Source organism: Castor canadensis, chromosome 11 (assembly GCF_047511655.1).
Source record: "Castor canadensis chromosome 11, mCasCan1.hap1v2, whole genome shotgun sequence".
NCBI lineage: Eukaryota > Metazoa > Chordata > Mammalia > Rodentia > Castoridae > Castor > Castor canadensis.
Genome location: NC_133396.1, coordinates 128503507 through 128522211, shown reverse-complemented (window position 1 = coordinate 128522211; position 18705 = coordinate 128503507). Strand labels below are relative to the sequence as shown.

Here is an 18705-nt window from a genome sequence, read left to right as displayed (position 1 = left end):
AGTGACAGTAACATGGTTTCCCTTGGTTTTCTTGTGTGTGGCTAGTATGCCCTCTAGTGTCTGCACCTGTTTCTGAAGCTTCTTGGAGGTAAGGAAATGGAGCCCAAGTGTAGACAAGCTCTGCTCTGTCCAGCTCCTCACTGTCTTCCCTCCCCATCTCACCTCAGGGTATTGCAGGCACAGACGTCGCAAAGGAGGCATCAGACATTATCCTAACAGATGACAACTTCACCAGCATCGTGAAGGCAGTGATGTGGGGACGGAACGTCTATGACAGCATCTCCAAGTTCCTGCAGTTCCAGCTCACTGTCAATGTAGTCGCTGTGATAGTGGCCTTCACCGGAGCCTGTATCACTCAGGTGAGGGGGGGTTGGCTAGGCTGAGATGAGAGGGGCAAGACAGGGGCTGAGGAATACAGGACAGGAGATGCAGCGTGTCTACTGAGGAGTAAGGAAAAGGGTTCCCCAGTAACCTTGGCTCACCTTTGTGAGATCCACTGCGTCCATCTGCTTCTATGGAATGCTAATAACTCACCTATTTAAATAGGTTACTAATAGCACTTACATGTGTCATCTCCATTCTTCAAAGCCTGCAAGGTAGGCATTTCTATCCCCATATTACAGGTGAGGAGCCCATGGCTCAAAGAGGTTAAGTAACTTTCTCAGGGTCACTCAGCCAGTAGGTGGCCAGATTCAGAATCTAGGTGGATAACAGGAACAAGGCCAAGTTGAAGGAAAGATGGGGTTGGTGAGTGAGGCAGGGCTGGTTTCTGAGGAAAGCTAAGAGGACTGGTTCTTCTCCCCACCAGGATTCACCACTGAAAGCCGTGCAGATGTTGTGGGTTAATCTGATCATGGACACCTTTGCTTCACTGGCCCTGGCTACTGAGCCCCCTACGGATTCTCTGTTGAAGCGCCGCCCGTATGGCCGAAATAAGCCTCTAATCTCCCGTACTATGATGAAGAACATCTTGGGCCATGCAGTCTATCAGCTCACTGTCGTTTTTCTCCTAGTCTTTGTTGGTGAGCCACAGGGGGAGGTGGAGGGGACCGCAGTTGAGATGCTAGATGGAGATGGGAACAGAAGGTAACATGGGATTGGTGGAGCACAAGCCAGGCATGACAGCCACTTCACCTGCTGAATGCCTCCTACATATTCCCACTACATGACTGTCGTGCACATAGCATTCCACCATGCTATCTGCAAGAAAGCAAATATCAACGGAGCAAACCAAGACACAAGGTCATACAAGGGCTCACATATTTGATTAAAAATAATAATATTTGATAGCTAGTGTAACAAAGAAACTAACCAATTACAACAGACATTCTTTTTTTTTTTTTTTGGTGGCACTGGGGTTTGAACTCGGGGCCTCATTCTTGCTAGGCAGGTGCTCTACCACCTGAGCCATTCTGCCAGGCCTACAATGAGTATTCTAGTGGCCATAAGCCATTAGCATAGCTGTTCTGACTTCTTTGGTATCAACCTAAACCCTAACTGAGACCACAGTTACCCTCCAATGCTTGCCCTCTCCCCACCAGGTGAGAGATTATTTGACATTGATAGTGGGAGGAAGGCGCCTCTCCACTCGCCACCCAGCCAGCACTATACTATTGTTTTCAACACCTTCGTGCTGATGCAGCTCTTTAATGAAATCAACTCCAGAAAGATCCATGGGGAGAGGAACGTCTTCGCAGGCATCTACCGTAACATCATCTTCTGCTCGGTAGTCTTGGGCACATTCGTCGCCCAGGTGAGAGTCCATCTGGAGTCAGGATAGGAGGTCTGGGAAGATGAAGGCCAGTAACCTGAGAGCCAGGATTCCCTAAGAATCCAGGGGAAGAAATGAAGGAGTCATGGTGACCAGAGCTGTGGGTAAATGGGGTTCCCAATTGGCTTCCATTTGCACCTCACTCTAGAATTGAGCCTAGTGTGTCAAGCACTTCAGTGCAAGGCAGCATGTTGATTGCAAATAGAATAAGATGTGTACATTTTATAAATGTACAAAAACTCCATAAAGTGACCAAGAGAAGGGTAACTCTCCTCCAGTCCCTTCCTGGCCTCCTGCCAGCATACATGAGGTATGCACACACATGTCGCATAGCCTCCCTCCCTGCCCTTGTTCTGGCGGGGCATGTGGTAGGAAGTACCACACAGTTCTCAGAGGAGGGGAAAAGATAGGCTGGCGCATGTGTAATTGATGTAGTACGCATGGCGTGGGCTTCTGCTGTTGGAACTAGGGCCATGGGCATGGTGGCCTGGTGGTGAAAAGACGGGGCCCCTTCCTTCTTGCCCTACTCAGAGGTACACTAAACCATCTGTGGGTACAAGGGATTATGAGTAGGCCACACAACCAAAGAACTCCTATCTCATGCCTCAGTCCGACTCCCGATTCCTCTTCTCTAGTGCTGTGTCTTCTCTTTGTCATTCACTGGCTTTAGTCACAGAAAGCCTCCAGCTCCCTGTACTCTGCCAGACCTTACTTAATTCTCATCACATCATCATGGTGACTGTGAGTGTCTCCCCATCAGAATGCTATATAGGGACTGAATCTAATGCCCCTCCTCCCCTTCTAGATCTCGCTTTTGCTATTCCTTAGCAAGCAAATCAAAACTTGTGCCACCCTGGACAGGGAGGTGACATGGCTTTGGTAGCCATAACTGGAGGGCTAGCTACCTATTGGTCACCTCCCTGATAGTGAGCTGTCCTTTTCTCTGTTCTAGGTTTTCATTGTGGAATTTGGGGGTAAACCCTTCAGTTGTACAAAGCTCAGCCTGACCCAGTGGTTGTGGTGTCTCTTCATCGGGATTGGAGAACTTTTGTGGGGTCAGGTGAGTATGGCCTGGCTGCCTGTACGTTTACAGAGACTGCAGACTGCTCTCCTCTGTGGGCAATGGGACAAGCAGTGATGCCAGGTTCTGGATCCCCGCCTTCTCCGTCTCCCACTCTCCTTCCTACCTAAGCTTTCAAGTGCATTCCATTTCAGAGGTACCATGACAGAGTGATCATCACCCATCAATGTACAGCTTTAAGTCCTATGCCTGGCAGCTGGCAAAACCCTAGCTTCTCTCAGACACACATAGAACTTTTCACTCAAATTTTGCTAAAACCCCTAAGGGTCTTAGAATTAGAAGAGTTTACACAGCACATGTCTTACAAAATAAACATTCTCATGATTTAAGAAAAAAACAGCACTCATCTTTTATTCTAATGATGCAGCAGTGCTGACATCATTTGGGGCTCCCAGCCCCTTCTGCTTCTCATCATGGTTTTATCTGAATTGAATGCATGACTCTCAGCTGAGATAAATTCATACTCACAAGGTCTAAAGGATAGCATATGGTTCAGAGCATAGACTAGGAATGACTGGGTTCAGATCCCAGTTCTCTCCTGTTCACAAACTGAGTCATTGTGGGGCAGGTACTTAATCCTTTACTCTGTGCCTCAGTGTCCTCAGCTTAGGATAACAGGGTCATTGTAAGTTGTTAATTGGTGAATTAGTTACTACACAGAAAAAACAATCTCTAATACCTTGTAAGTACTCAATGAATATTAATATTAATAACAGTAATGTCAAGTGTGAAAAGGGTCTCACTCCTTCCCCTAGTACCCCACCACCTGGGTAGTAGGGCCCCAAAGAGCCCTGCCTGGAGCTGCAGGTCTTCCCCAAGACGAGCTGATTGTTTCACCACTACTCAATGCTTTCCTGATTAATCCCCATCCCAGTGCCTAACCTGCTTCCTCCACCCTAAACTTGCTAAAGTTTGCTAACCAGTAGGTCCCAAAAGCAGTTTTACCCTTGGGTTGTTTCACCTATTTGAGACTCTTCTGAGTCTGGCCTTGCATGTGACCACGAGGCCTTAACCAATCACCGCAGCTCCTTCCAACATCCAAAAGCAGAACATCGTTCTTCCCATTCCAAACCTCCTGGCTCCACATTGGACTGCCTGTGAAGTTCCTCTATCCCATCTGAGCCCTGTCTATTCCTCATCTTGCTTATAAAGGACTCTCCGACTGGCCCTGAGCTCACCAAGTGATATATTTTGAATTGCAAGTCCAACCTTCTGGTCTATGTCTTCTGCTAATACTCATGTGCCCCTTCTTTCAGGGGCTGTCCTGCCATCTTTCCTACCCCAAGACCAAGAAAACATATATCTCCTCTCACTGTCGTTTTATAACACTGGAGCTACCTCACAAGTGGTGACTTGAGAAGGGGCTGGTTTTCTCCCAACTCCTCTACCCCTCACCTATATATGTGCCATGTGCCCTTCTCCTCCCCACATCTGTTTCCTGGTCTCTGCCCCTCCCTGCTATGTGCCATGCATTATTCTTCTATTTCTCTCAAAAGATAGCACCATGGAAAGGAATAGCTGAGACAGAAAAAGAGGAAGTATGTGACTAAGTAGGTGGCTGGTAGGTTATTAAAATATAAGTTCTCTTCTGTGTGTCCATAAACACAGACACCTTCCTAAGAGCCTGACAGCTAGGGGCACCTGGTGAATGCCTCCTGAACAAATTGGTACTTGTCCTTGCTGCTCTCCCAGTGGGAAGGATGACAGGGTAGAGGAACCTCCCAAGGGCCTGAGTATACCGACAGCTCTTCTCCCCAATTCTGCACCCATTTTGTTTCATCTGCTCTCAGGTCATTTCTGCAATACCGACCCAGTCCCTGAAGTTCCTGAAGGAGGCTGGGCATGGCACTATCAAGGATGATTTGACCCACGATGGCGAGGGGATGGATGAGATTGACTTTGCAGAGATGGAGCTACGCCGTGGTCAGATCCTCTGGTTCCGAGGCCTGAACCGTATTCAGACTCAGGTACTGTGCTGGTGGCTTGGCCTTGCCTTGGGGGAAGAAATCTCCCCATGGTGGAGATGGTTAGGAGAGTGCCAGTTCTTGGAGGTCAGCATGTCTCACCTTCCTTAGATCCACCTCTAAAAAGCAGCTCTAACTCCCTAGCTTTGGGGTAGTAGAGACAGAGGTGTCTGCATGGGCCCCCTCTTAGAGAATAGTCAGCAGACCTAACCATGGGCCACTGTTAGCAGAGTCCTTCGGCTGTGGGTTGGCTTAAAGTCCACTTCCCCTGCCTATGTTGGCTGGGCAAGCTTCCCACACAAGATAGCTTGTAAGAAATAGCCCCAAAGGAGCAAAGCCAGGCAGGGTGGCATACACCTGTAATCCCAGCATTTGGGAGACTGAAGCAAGGAGGATCATGAGTTCAAGGCCAGCCTGGGCTACAGAGCCACCCCCAATCAATAATAAATAAATGAAAAAAAAATAAAGAAGGAGGAAGTAAACCGCATCCCTCTGCCAGCATCCACAGAAGTCATTTAATGTGCTGTTACAATAATAGAGGTTATCTGGAGGGGTCTTTGTAACAGAAACTCGCCCTCTTACATCTTTCCCACTTGAAATTTAAGCCTATGGTGGGTACTTTGATGGGTAAGTGTTTATAGATGACTACAGGCTCTCAGACTTACTTACCAGAAAGGAAGAAGTTGGCATTTCCTTAAACTGTTCCCTTCTTGTAATCTCTGAAATGGGGTAGAAGGTGCTCATAAGTCCCTTGCCTGTTGCCCTACAGTACATTTTTTTGTTTCTTTTCCCACTTTTCATACATCAGTTGTACCTACATTCTGGGGGAGGTGAGCTGGCCTAGGCATTGGTAACCCTCCTCCCCTGCTCCCACTCCACCTCCTTTATTGTTTTATTCCCAGGATTCCCCATCTTCAGAATCTGACCATTCCACAGGTGTTCTCCAGAGCACTGGCCTGTTTCTCTCTGTTGATTGGCTGAAGAACCCCAAAATGTTTCACTCTCACAAAGTGGTCTTGCAAATAGTTTTTAAGATTCCATAGTCAACCTCACCTCCTCACCAGAGAAGATAGGTGAAACAAATACTCCAAACTACTTACCTGGTAGGAACTCATCTCCCAGATATAAGTCAACAGATGGAAAAGTGGGAAAGATCTAAGTAGAAGAATGCTGGGGCTCCTTTCCTCTCTCTTGAGTTCCTCCTCCCAGGAAAGGAAATTGCAGCGAGATCTGCGCAGACTGCCCTGTGGTGGACAGAGTTCCCACAGCCACCCACCCCACCATCCGGGCCATTGAGTCCATCAGGTGCCCATAGAACCTGGTGCCTTGGCTCTCATCTCTAAAGCCCCAGTACTTTCCTTTGGGTCTGCTCTTTTCAAAGTAACCTCTTTGCTTTTCTTCCCTTCAGGATCACCTGCCTCCTCTTCTACTATGTGATTTTTTTCCTAGCCAGGATTCCCTCATTCCAGTACCTCCTCATTCATTGCCAGTCTTCTCTCCTGGGGGCTGAAATTCATGAGTCTTCCTTCCCCTCCTCTGCCAATTCCCATTCCCTAAACTTCCCTCCTCTCTGTTTGTCTCTTGCCTACATAACTTTAGGTACACTCCCTTCCCCGCTGGAGTATGAGGCAGTTGGGCCAGAATGCATTAAAACCATACCAAAGGTGACCTGTTAAAGATGCCGCTGGCCTGATCCATGCTGTTCCAGTAGGCACGTGACTCTGCCAGCAGATGAGGCTGAATATGCTAATGAGTACCTTAGACACTGAGGTCCCTGACATCCCCTGCAGCCTCAGCATGGCTCTCACAAAGACGCCTGCCATCTCACAGTTGAACCTTATCATTCTCATTGCTACATGTGGAACGGGAAGCGTTGCCAGGCTGTGGCCTGGTCCTGCTTGGGATTTCCCCTTCCCCTTGCTCTAGGCAGTTCTTCCCCTCTCCTTTACCCTTTAGTATAGGGGGAGCTAAAGGCACTAGAGAGCAGAAGTTTGAGGAATGTGAAGGCTGGAATCTGGGAGAGGTAAGCCTGAATGCCATTTCTTTGCAGAGGTTGGACCTTATAACCTTACTGAGCATGAAGGAGGGTGTCTCTACAGCCCCTTCTTCATAGAGCTGGAAACCCTTTCCTCCTACAGACGTAGGCTCCTAGGTTCTCTGGAACTGAAAAGTGGGTAATGTGAGGAAGTAGGGGTGTTTTAGCTCAGACTTTGATCTGAATCTGGACACTAACCTTAAAAACATCCAAGCTTCTCTAGAAACTTTACAAATAAGAACAACTGTCTGACTCATAAGACACCTGCTTCGCATCTTCTCCCGGGAATGAGTCAGTCAGAGTAATGAGGTTAGCACCTTACCTGCTCATCTGGGGGATTGCCCCTGGAATTAGGCATGTGTGTATTTCTAAGAGGATTCCAACAGAACCATGAGGGATAAAGGAATCTCTTTCAATTTGTTGCTTCTTACTTAGGGTCAGGGATTCGATGGAGGCTCCCAGACCACAGCCATGGTTGGAAAGCGAATCACATTAATTACTGTGTCAATGGGTGGGCATGGAGCTGTAGCTTGCTCACCACCAACAACCAACGTCTCCTCCTGCCTGCTCCCCCTGTGTAACTACTGAGTTTCTGTCAGTTCTGCCAGCCATCTCAGGATCGCTAGTGCATTAACACAGTATGGTGGCATTCTCTTTAATGGGCCTGGCCGTTGGATTCCTGAGCTCCACTTCAGCCAGAGGAAGTGGATCTCAGGGAAGACACCCGGAAGAGGATGAGTCAGGCAACTGATGGTCCAGGGGCCTTTCCACCCTGGCCGTCTATGTGTGGGCTACTCCATTGCACTGCTCTGTTTTTGTTTAAACACATAAGTTATTTTCCTGGAAAAGCCACAAAAATACGTATTGATTTAGAGATTCTTGAGCCTTGAAATTCAGTAATATGTAGTCTGCCTAGTATCTCAGATTGCATGCCTATTTTTAAGAGTACAGGTCAAAATAATGAATATGCTGCCAGCCTCTAGTCTAGTTGTTAGCAGTGACGGGTGGGAAAAGTCCCTTTAAGTTTTCAAGACCCTCAAACACCTGTACACCTCAAATGCCCGCTCTAAGCTATAAGGAAAGAGAAAACCAGATTGTGGCTGGGGGTTTGAATTCCATGGCAAGATGTTCTTTAAGTGAAGTATGACACACAATTAACGTTCTCTCCCATCCCCACCCCACTGTGTGTGTGAGGGACTCTCTCTGTTGCTTTCCATCCCCTTCCCCAGACCTCCATCACCCTGCCTTCCTGTCCGTCCCTTCTCCTCTCTCTGACTGTGGAGCAAAGCTGTCTCACTCTCTGATTCTTTGCAGATCGAAGTTATTAACACATTCCAGACGGGAGCCACTTTTAAGGGAGTCATAAAGCGCCAGACCATGGGTCCTAGCTCATCCTATGCAGCAGTTGCACCAGGCAAACCTTCCCCCACCACCTCTGCTGCCGTTTCATCTCCTCCTATGGGCAGTGAGTGATAGTTATTACGATGCATGATTTGCTAAAATGACCACAAGAGAGCGCGTGGCATCCACTTTAAACAACCGTGGTTACCTTTTCCTTTTGGTTTTTCCTTTTGATTCATTGACTTAAGAGAAGAAAAGTCAAAAATCCCACTCTCAAACCAGGCTGTGTGTTCTTTTATTCTATTATTTTTTCAATGTTGGAAAGCTATTAAACCTTAATCATTTTAAAAACAATAGTCCTGTTTTCTGATTGTTCCTCTGCATTGCTTCTTTCTTTCTTTTCTTGAGTTCGTTTCTGCTTTGCTTTGGTTTTTGCTTTGTTTGGATATGCTGTTTCTGCTCTCCTCTTGCTCCTCTGAGTCTAAACTCTGTCTCCTAAGCTTAGATGTGGGGTTAGGATGAATGAAAACTCAGGGACTCTTGAAGCAAGTTTGAGCTCCCCTGAAGGAAGGTAGAAAGAGAACTGCTGAGTCTGTGGGTCCTTTTCCAGGGGACCTGTCCTAATGAAACTGATACTGAACTTTCTTAGTAATAAAAGTCCTATGGCTACTGAGCATTGTTATAGCTCAGACATAGAAGGATAGATATCCCTGTTATCTTATTTCTCAGGGACTTTAAACCAATTAATTTTTAAAAAATAGCTGGAAAAAAGTAAAAGTTAAAAAAAAGAATCAATTCACATGGGTAGGAGAAATACATGAAAGTTTCAAAACAGCTCATTTTTTTCTTCATTTAAAATTTTTAGACTGGGCGTGGTAGTCCACTCCTGTAATCCCAGCACTTGGGAGGCTGAGGCAGGAGAATCAAGAGTTCAAGGCCAGCCTGGGCCACAAAAAAAAAAAAAAGAAAGAAAAAAAATTTTAGGAGTTTCTGAAGAAGAACCTATTTTTGTTTCTCCCCTTCTCTAGTTGAATCATTTTACCAACCAGCCCTTTGTCACTTATTTTACACATAAAGTTTAGGAACCCCTTTCCTGCCAGCCTTTTGGTTGGAATGCTGTCAACTCTCAACCTAAGACCTGGTGTTCTCATTGACAGATAGTCATACTCTTATTGATACCTCCTTATTCCTGACCATTTTACCTTCCCCAAATGAGAGAGAGAGAGGACAGCCAGTAAGGTGGGAAAGGAATTCCCCTGTACTAAATATATTGTGAACCTCAAATATTCCTTTCTCCCCACACCCAAAAGCCCACACCCCACCCCGGGGAGAAAGATGAAGAATGAGTAATTGTATTGACGGTGAACTGGGCAGATTGATCAGATTTAGATTTGTATTTTCTTTTTAGCAATCGTAAGTGTCCTTGTGTGAGATATGAGGGGTAGGGTTGATGGAGATACATATTATTTCTTTAGGCCCAAAGGTAAGCAAGAAAATTCTAAATAAGTCTTACCCTGCAAATATCTAAGAACCTCTCACTCTAGTCCTTCCATATTCCTCTCTGAATTCCTTTCTTCTCCTAGTTCTGCCATCTCCTTCTAACTAGCTTCTGTCCTTCTTTGATCGTCCCTCTCTGGTAGAAAGGGTTAGTGTCAAGTGTCTAGTGAGTGGACGATAGAAGGTGACTAAGCAGAAGACAGAGCCCAGTGAGCTCTTAAAGCGAAGCTAGAAGAGGTTGTGCGCCAAACCCTCATAGGCTAAAATATCAGGGCGTGGGTATGCATTAAGCGGTATCACATTTGCCTAGCAAGTATAAGGCCCTGAGTTCAAACCCTAGTACCACAAAAAAAAAAAAAAAGGCTAGAAAAATCAGAGGAGAGACAGGCCATGCCTGCTCTTTCTCCAGCTGTGACTTCTTATCTGGAGGTCCTGGAAGTTACAGTCATGCATTTTAAAGCCCTTCTTTCCCATTCCAGAATTCCAGTTGAATTAACTGGCTAAGGTTTCCCTCCGGAGAGAGGCCCTAATCCTTCTCCTTCCCTGGTTTCTGAAAAGGGAGAAGAAAATGATAGAATTCCAGTTGGTGAAGTGGCCTCTTCATTGACCACTCACTGAGCTTCAGAGACTAGACTTTACACTCATTCCTAATCTGAGGCCCAGCCCGGTTGGGGCCCATGAGCCACAAAAGAACTGCCCTGCTGTCAGCTCCCAAGAGATGTTTCTGGGGGGGAAAAAAAAAATGTTCAGGGAAAGAAGAGCTGATTGACTTAGTGAAGAGTGTGCCCAGCTTTCACCACACCACTTCACTAGCCCTGCCTTCTCCCACACACTGCTCACACACCAGGCCCCATGCACCTTGGGGTGAGTTGGTGGTGGTACCTTGTGCGACTGTTCATCAGCATGTGTTCTTTGAGTCGGTGTTGGAGTTCAGTATTCTGGTTCAACCCTCCCTCCCCACCCCCATCCTTCTCTCCACCCCCCTGGGGCCTGGTGCTGCTCCCTTGCTCTCTGGTGCCTCTTCACTTGAGCTTCCCTTACAGGTACCTGGTTTTCCTCTAAACTCCAGAAGTCCTGCAGTCTAGCTGGATGTCTGTTCTTTGCTCCCCCCACCCAAACAGTGTTTTTCTGTATTTTTCACCTACCCATCCCTAATTCACTTTTATCTCTCTCAGTTGTTTATTTATAACAGTGTTATGGTCACCCCAACAGGTGACAGAAAAACCAACAAATAGGCTCTCATTCTAACATTAATCTTTTTAAATATATTTTATGATGGACTTTACATACAATTGTTTCAATAAAGTATTTAGAAGCAGGAAGTTTAAACATCACTAATATAGAAGACAATGAATCAGTGGTATAAATGTACCTGCTGTCCTAGAACTCATTAGAAATTTAAGATCTTGCCAGGTACCCATTGCTTATGTCGGTAATCCTAGCTACTTGGGAGGCAGAGATCAGGAGGATGGAGGTTAGAAGCCAGCCCCAGGCAAATATTCATGAGACCCTATGTTGAAAATATCCAACACAAAACAGGGCTAGTTGAGTAGCTCAAGTGGTAGAGTGCCTGCCTAGCAAGCATGAGGCCCTGAGTTCAAACCCCAGTGCCACCAAAAGAAAGAAATTTTAAGATCTCAAAAAAATATGAAAAATGAGGGCTATGTTATTGCTCCTAGAGAGGTGAGATGGCTTTGGACCCTCCCTTGGTCAGTGTTTCTGTACCAGGGCCAAAGGAGAAGGCATTGACCTTGGGCTCATTTCATCCAAGTTACCTCACTCCAAGATTTGATGTAGGTCACTGAATCTTGGGACCTCCTGCAGGTTAGATAGAGCCTCCTTTCCACCTGCTCTCACCTAGATCTGGAGCAAAGGCAATATGATGGGTAAAACTCACCATCAGATCGCAATAGGAATCATAGAAGAATGGAAAAGTGGGTCCACACCTTCTGTTCCGTATGGTGAGTGTGTACCCAGTTTCCTTGAGTCTTCTTAGCCAAAGTGTTGAGTCATTTTCCTTCTAAGCTCAGGGAACCTCCACGCTGGGGGGATCTGCAGGCTGTGGAGGAGAGGGGCAAGGTAAGGAAAGCCTTAGCCAGCAGTAGCCCAATCTTCAGAAAAGAGGAACCCACAGTACTGATAGTGAGGCTGCATTGTGTAGTATCTTTGAAAGTTCTAATGTAAAAACGATAAAATGAAAGAAAAAGAAAGAAAGTTCTTCTGTAAGATGATAGGAAGTACTGGGACAGGAAATCCAGCCAGTTTGTTTGGTTTACTTTTTATATGCTCTGTTACCTCCCCATTCTTGTCTTTTCTCCAGAAAAATACGGTTTTTTTTTTTTTTTTGCTTAAACAGCAGAGAAATGAAAGGGGTGCCCTGCCTCAACATTTCCCCATTCCTCCTTATCCTCCTTCCCACCTTAACAGTTTCTCCAGCATTACTCCCATGTCTTTTCTGAGGGAGGGATTTTTAGACAAGACCAAGATTGGTCACCTCCCCAAAACAAAACTATCCTACAACCACTTATCTTTCCACGTTCTCCAGTCTCCAGGACCCAGCTCCCCACCCCCCACCATCCCAATTCTACCACCCTAGGTTCTAAACCACACTCCAGGGAGTCCTACAGTTCAGAAAAGCAGAACTGCCAAAAGAGTTGGTGCCTGTGGATAAGCAAAAGCTGTTCCCAGGGATTGATTATTGTCAGTTTTTCCCTCTTGCCTCTGAATTGACTGAATTCCTTCCTTTTTGTGTGGTAGAACGAGGACTTTGACACAGGGCAATGTATTTCCCTTTGCCCAGTAAAACTGCAAATTTTTCCATTCTTCCATCTTCTTCCTCTTTCCCATCAGAAGGGCTGCCTGTTTGTAGCCTGCCTCCTGGATTAGGTTTTTCTCCTGCTCCCAGACTTTCCCTTCTCCGTGCAAGATCAGACTCCTCTTCATAATTTGGAAAAAAGCAGCATGAATGAGCACCACTTCCATGGATCAGAGACATGGATGTGCATTTGAGTCATGAGAGCCAGGTCTTCCTCAGTAGGCGGGGGAGGGCATCTTTTGACATCTGTATTTTATCCACATCTTCTAGGGGAGGGAATGGAGTTCTGCTTTCTTCGAGAGGAGGGGACATGGTGGAGGTTGTGGGATATAAATATATGCCTGTCTTCTGACTGAACAGGCAAATTATTAAATTGGACAGTTTTAATTTCCTGCATGCTACTGAATGAAAATTGGCTTGTCTGCCTGGCTGCACAGTATCCGTGGTTGCTTGTCACCAAATGTGTATTATGTGAAGATTGGTATATATTGGCTCTTTGAGAGTTTTAAAACAGTTAACAAAACTTCAATGTGTAAGTTTTCCATTCCACATTCACAAAATGTTTGGCCTCAATACAGAAATCCACCTGAGTGAATTATCTTTTAAGTTTGGCTGTTAATTTGCATTGCACCTGGTTCCAGCGTCCTGCCCTCTATCAAAAAAGAACTAATGAATCTTTGTTTTCTGTTTCATTTTAAGAATGGATTGTTTGGGAATGCTAACTTTGCTTTGGTTTTCTAGTTTTTTTTAAAGCAAGCTTTGAAACATCCTTTTTGTTTGCCATCACTCACCCCACCCTTGTGCCTGAAATTTGAGCTGTGATATTTCTAGTGTCCCATGATCTCTCCTTTCATGTTTGGTTTTGGTTGTTGAGCAGTCATGTTTTATAGTTTGCATTTTGTTTTGTTTTGTTTTGTTTTTTCTCTCTCTCTCTCCTCAAACCACTAGTTCCTTGGTCTGCTGGCCAATTCTCATCCTTATTTTCTCATCGTCCTTTTCCTTCCCCCGGTATAGATCAGAGTGGTCAGAGTGTTCCATAGCTCCCTCCCCGGAGTCATTCCGAAGTCCAAGATTCAACAATCCATCCACAACTTCATGGCCACCCCTGAATTCGATGACGAGTTTCCGCGAACACCCGCCCAGCATAGCCACGAGGAGGACCTTAGCAAGGATGCTAAGACTGGGACAAGGGTGCTTCTGTTGGATGGTGAGGCCGCTCCACATGCTAACAAAAACAACAACGCTGCGGATTCCAATCAAGTGCAGGTCTTTGCCTCTCATTCGGACAGCCCCCTGCAAAGCCTGGAGACATCAGTTTGAACTTTCATTCTCTGACTCCCATCCCTGCTTTCTCTTATTTCCTTTTTTTACCTATCCCATCTACAAGGTGACGATGGGACTTTTCACTGTCATGTCAGCTGCTCCCAAGTGTGTGAAGACCCCCACCTGACCACGAAGAAGCAACAGCACAGACCTACAAGGATTTCAACTTAAACTTGAGCTGGGGTTTGTAGCAGGACCCAGTCAAACCCCAGGCAAGTAATGGTAGAATCTACTCCTTAGGTGTGTCATTTGTTATTTTTAAAGAAGTGACGACAATCCTAGCATAATCTCAACCCAAATTCTCCATGGTGTTTATACACATGTCACCATCTTCTGGCTTCTAGATTTCATCCTATGAGTCTCTGCCATTTACAAGCTAATTAAGGGTTCAGAGAGAGACAAATATTCACAAATGAAATGTGTTGAGGTAGGGATGGAAGGTGTAAAATCAGCCAGTGTAGTGATTGTTTTAAAAACATTTTTTTCCCATTTTGAAAACTTATACCTGAACACCTCTAGTTCTTTCTGCCCTTCCAGTCAGTCCTCCCCAGGGTTCTTTTGGTTTTGCGTGACCCTTCCTTCTTTGCTTCTCTCATATTCTCTCTTTCTCTCTCCCTCTTTGTCTCTCTCTTTCTCTCTCTCTCTCTCATTGTGATAGTTAAGAGAAAGGATACAGATGGACTGAATCAACCATTCTCCCTTCTGGCCCCAATAGAACACTTAATTTAGTTCTAGATCTGGAGACAGACAGGTTTCCTTGCTAAAAGGATCCTCTTGAAGCAATTAAGAGCTGGTAAGAACAGTCCCCTGTTGTTTCCAGGTTAGCTTTTACATCTAAACTGCCATCTTGTCAGGGGTGTGTGGCTTTTAAGTGCCAGGGAGATCAGCCTTGACTATGAAGCTGGTGTATGTGTGATATATAGCTTTTTACCTTAGGCCTGAGCTTCGTCCTATTCCTAAAGAGGTGGCAAAAGAATGAATTGGGTGTGACCCTACCTCCTTACTGCATTTGGAGTTTGAGGACCAGAAGCTGCCAGGCCTACGACAAGACAAGCCATTGAAGCAGACTCTCAAAGGGTTCCCCATAGGGTGGCCACTGCTTTCAAAGCCATCTTCCAAGACCCCTCTGGGGCAGGACGTGATTGTTGGGAGAAATGAGTGTTAAAAAGCCTTGGAAGAGGCCAAAGAGCCATTCTAGCAGTATCTAAGAAAACCTCCCTGTAAGCATCAGAAACCTCGAGCTTAGGTGCTGGGTTTCACTTTGTCATTCCCTTCACAATCCTAATTCTACTCTTTGCTGTGTCCCATACATCTTTAGTCTTGCACAAATATTTTGACTTTGAACACATATCCAAAGGGGGAGGCTCCCGTGACATTGTGCTGACTTCAAGGAGCAACAAGCCCACGCTGGGGAGTACCCTGACTTCCTCTCTTCTTGCTCTCGCATGCCCCACTCCAACCCTCCCCAACACATACTCCAGCTGCTGCCCAGGAAAGTCCTGTGCCTTTTCGCCCTGAACACTGCTCAGAGCATCCCCAGTCCACTTGCATCTCAGGGGTTGAGGATTTTGCTAGGAGGCTTAAGTGTTCCATCCTGGGACAAGGTAGAGCCAAATTCCCAGGAGCACCATGGTTTTCCCTGCTCTTCTGTGTAGATGGCGCTAACCCATGTCCCCAAGTCTCACCTCGCATTAGATCAATGAAGCACTCCCCCCCACACACTTCCAGACTGATGGGAGTGAGAAGAGGACACTCGAGGCCCGTAAGAACTGCCAGTTTTCGGTTTGGGAGAAGAAGATGACCTGAAACTGTCTACTTCTAGCCTTTTCTTCTGGATCCCTCCTCCCTCACTCCTTATACTTGAGCTATCCAAGGTAGAATGAGTAGAGAACACATCCATGACTACATAACCCATCACTGTAGGAAACAGGAAAACAGCTCTGATTTGGGTTTTGTAAGGGTTACGTGCTTCAGCAATCTTTTCTCTGTCTTAAATACTCATGGTGGGGGAGACGAATAGCTCACCCAAGGTGTCAGGTGTTCACATATATATATTTATTAAGTATATTGGAAGATTTAATTCTGTCAAGTCTTTTATTACCTCAGATCATTTTAAAAAGCAAGCCAATAACAAGCTTCAGAGGCCATTTTACCATTCCTGTTCCCTAAAGACTCTCATGGTGCCTGATAGGATACCCCTGAGGGCTCATGTCTACTTTTTTAAAGTCAACGATTTTGTGTGTGTGTGTGTGTGTGTGTGTGTGTGTTCTAGTTTCCATAGTAAGAGAGAAAATACAGAAATATTATGCAAAATATATAGTTTTCTTTAGATCAGAAACTGATATTTTTGAGTCAGCCATATGTATTTTGTTTAAAGGATTTGAGATAAAGTGCCGTCACCTAACTCTGTGGAAGGGAGCACATAACCAGCTGTTTGACATGACAGTGACTTAGTATATTTATAATTGGTTGTAAAAAACCAATACACCATACTTCCTTTCTCCAAACAGCCATCTTTATACTTAGGGGAAAATTTTTGTTGGGTTCTAGACTTTTTTAATATAAATTTTGTTGATATGGAATTGAGTAAGTGTTTCTGTCCATATGGTTTTTTATGTTTTTTTCTATTCAGTTTCAGTGATCCAACTGGCAGTGGTGACTATGGCCTAAACTAACAATGCTTTTCCCAAAATGGTGCTTTCAGTTTGAAAAGGGTCTGATGGGGAGGAGAAAATACCATCTTAGGTTCCTCTCTTGATAAGCCTAGAAAAACAGGTAGTAAACTACTGATAGGAAAACATCCAGCAAGAAGGTTCGCAACTGCCAGGAATTGGACGTGTACCCCCAGCCCCCACAGAGATGGGTTGCCAGGCTTTTTGGTACATGGCGGTTGGTATCAGGGCCTTATGTTGGTTTTGTGTTTCTTGAAGAATTAGCTGTCAGACTGGTACCAAAGACAGTCTGGATCTGTAAGGGAACTGATTTGGGATTTGCATGTTTTGTTTCTTCCATTTCCTGTTCCCCCTGGACTTTTCCATTAGTGAGTTTTTGTGCAAGAATCTGATTTGTAATTCCTTTCTTCCCCTAGGAAGATATTGTGTGATATGTTAGACAGAAGACAGAGCTATGTGTGATTTAAAAACAACGGCTGGTTCCAGCCCTGGGCAATAGTCTCAGAGCTAGGTCCTTCCCATAGGTGTCCTCTGTCCTCTGAAGTAACTCTTCCATCTCAAAAGGTATTAAGAGCGAAACCACCAGGAAATCCCTGTGGGCCCTGTGGATTCTTTAGTGTTTGGGTTTCTTCTCTTTGAGCTTCAGAGGAGAGTTTACACAGATACATCTGAATGATTACCTCACTGCCGAAAACCCAGAGGGACACAAACCCTCTTAATGCATCCCTTCCTTTCTTTCCTGCTTCCCTTGCCTTACAATTGAAGCCACCCATGGCACCATCCCAATGTGCATATTTGCTCATCTTTCATATCTAGGGACCACCCTACTGCATTGGTGGTGGTGGGCAGTTATAAATATCTGCTATTCTTAAGCCATTCTAGACTCTCGGAGCAGACCAGATACCCTTCCATTTAGCTCAGTGCCAGAATTTTTATCTTCCCAACCCTGCAGTTATACCTGCCATCCCCTTTCCTCTTGATTAGGGGAGGCAGAGGGAGGTGAGCTCCCTGCAACTGAATCGGCCTTTGGTTCATGTTTTCTCCCCATATGTATATATGCCATATGTGAATATGCCATATATATGTGGCAGCAGATCTATCTATGTTGTTCTTTTCAAATTAGCACGCAGGTAGGAATTTTGAGTTTCTTCTTCTTTTTGGTAACTAGTATAACAAGCACTGATATTTTTGTACAAAAAAAAAATCAGAAGATTGACTATTGTGGTCTGCATGACAAGCAAATGGTGATATCAAAGCAATGTATACCCTTGTGTGTGTTACCATAATTTGCAGTTCAACTTAACAGTGCACCCAATCTGTATTTGCATTTTGATATTATTTAAGCTCTATGTACAATGTTTTGCATGTATTTATACGGTTCTTAGGGGAAAAATTTTGATAAACTGGCAAATCTGATGTGTTGTTCCACTGAGACGGGATGAAGAGGAGTTTTAAAAGGGGTCATTTTTTGGAACCAATAAAGCTTTTTCGCTGATAAGCAGAACCAATACTGCCATGCACTGAGAATAAAAAACCCATACCCACTTGTAACTGTGCTGTCCTCAATGTGTCTCCACTTTTGGGTAATGCCACTGTTGATCTTGGAGCTGAGAAGGTTACCACCACAGCCACCCATCAGAGCCAGCACAGATCTCAGCTTGCTCCTTACCCTCCCTATCTCTCCCTGGAGTTTTGCTGTCCTGGGTGCCAGTCTTGTTCCCTGGTGGAACAAGCTTTGTTCTGCCCACTACAGTTGGAGTAAGTAGAGTCCACAATCCAGGAACTGGTAAGTTGGAGTCTTGGGAGGGATAAGCAAGAAGCAGTCTTAGGTGACCTCTGTCCATTTTTTTTTTTTTAATGAGATGCCATTTGGCAAAGTTAGTTCTCCTTATATTTGTTGTTTTTCCCTTTGTTCTCTACCACCCACTTCCTCCTTATAGCTTTGGTTTTTCTTCATTGTTTTCGTTTTGTTTTTAATGGTTTCGTTTCTAGTATATTTCTAGAATTTCTAGTGTGTCTGGTATTAGATGCATTTCCAGCCAAAACAGTTTCCTGACAGGTCATTTATATTCTGAGCTTTCAGGTCTCAGGTAACCCCCTCCTGCAGCTCTCATCCAGTTGCACAGCCAAGTTCCCTGCTCTCTTTTAAAACACCATAGTAGAAAAGCTCCCCAAGTCCCCTTAGGAATGTACAATGTTGAAGAAC

General features: G+C 45.2%; 1 protein-coding gene across 4 annotated transcripts in view; it reads left to right on the top strand.

The window, feature by feature from the left end:
* Atp2b4 (ATPase plasma membrane Ca2+ transporting 4) overlaps positions 1-18050 on the top strand; it is a 90483-nt gene extending 72433 nt beyond the window's left edge. For 2 of the 4 annotated variants that reach the window (XM_020176115.2, XM_020176114.2), the window contains 7 exons: positions 168-359; positions 809-1022; positions 1542-1753; positions 2724-2831; positions 4643-4819; positions 8166-8316; positions 13519-13680. In XM_020176115.2, coding sequence (XP_020031704.1) covers positions 168-359; positions 809-1022; positions 1542-1753; positions 2724-2831; positions 4643-4819; positions 8166-8316; positions 13519-13544 — 1080 coding nt within the window. In that variant the 3' untranslated portion in view covers positions 13545-13680. Of the gene's footprint in view, positions 1-167; positions 360-808; positions 1023-1541; positions 1754-2723; positions 2832-4642; positions 4820-8165; positions 8317-13518 lie in introns of all 4 variants that reach the window. The other 2 variants (XM_020176113.2, XM_020176112.2) reach the window with 1 other exon arrangement.
* The last annotated feature ends 655 nt before the right edge of the window (positions 18051-18705 follow it).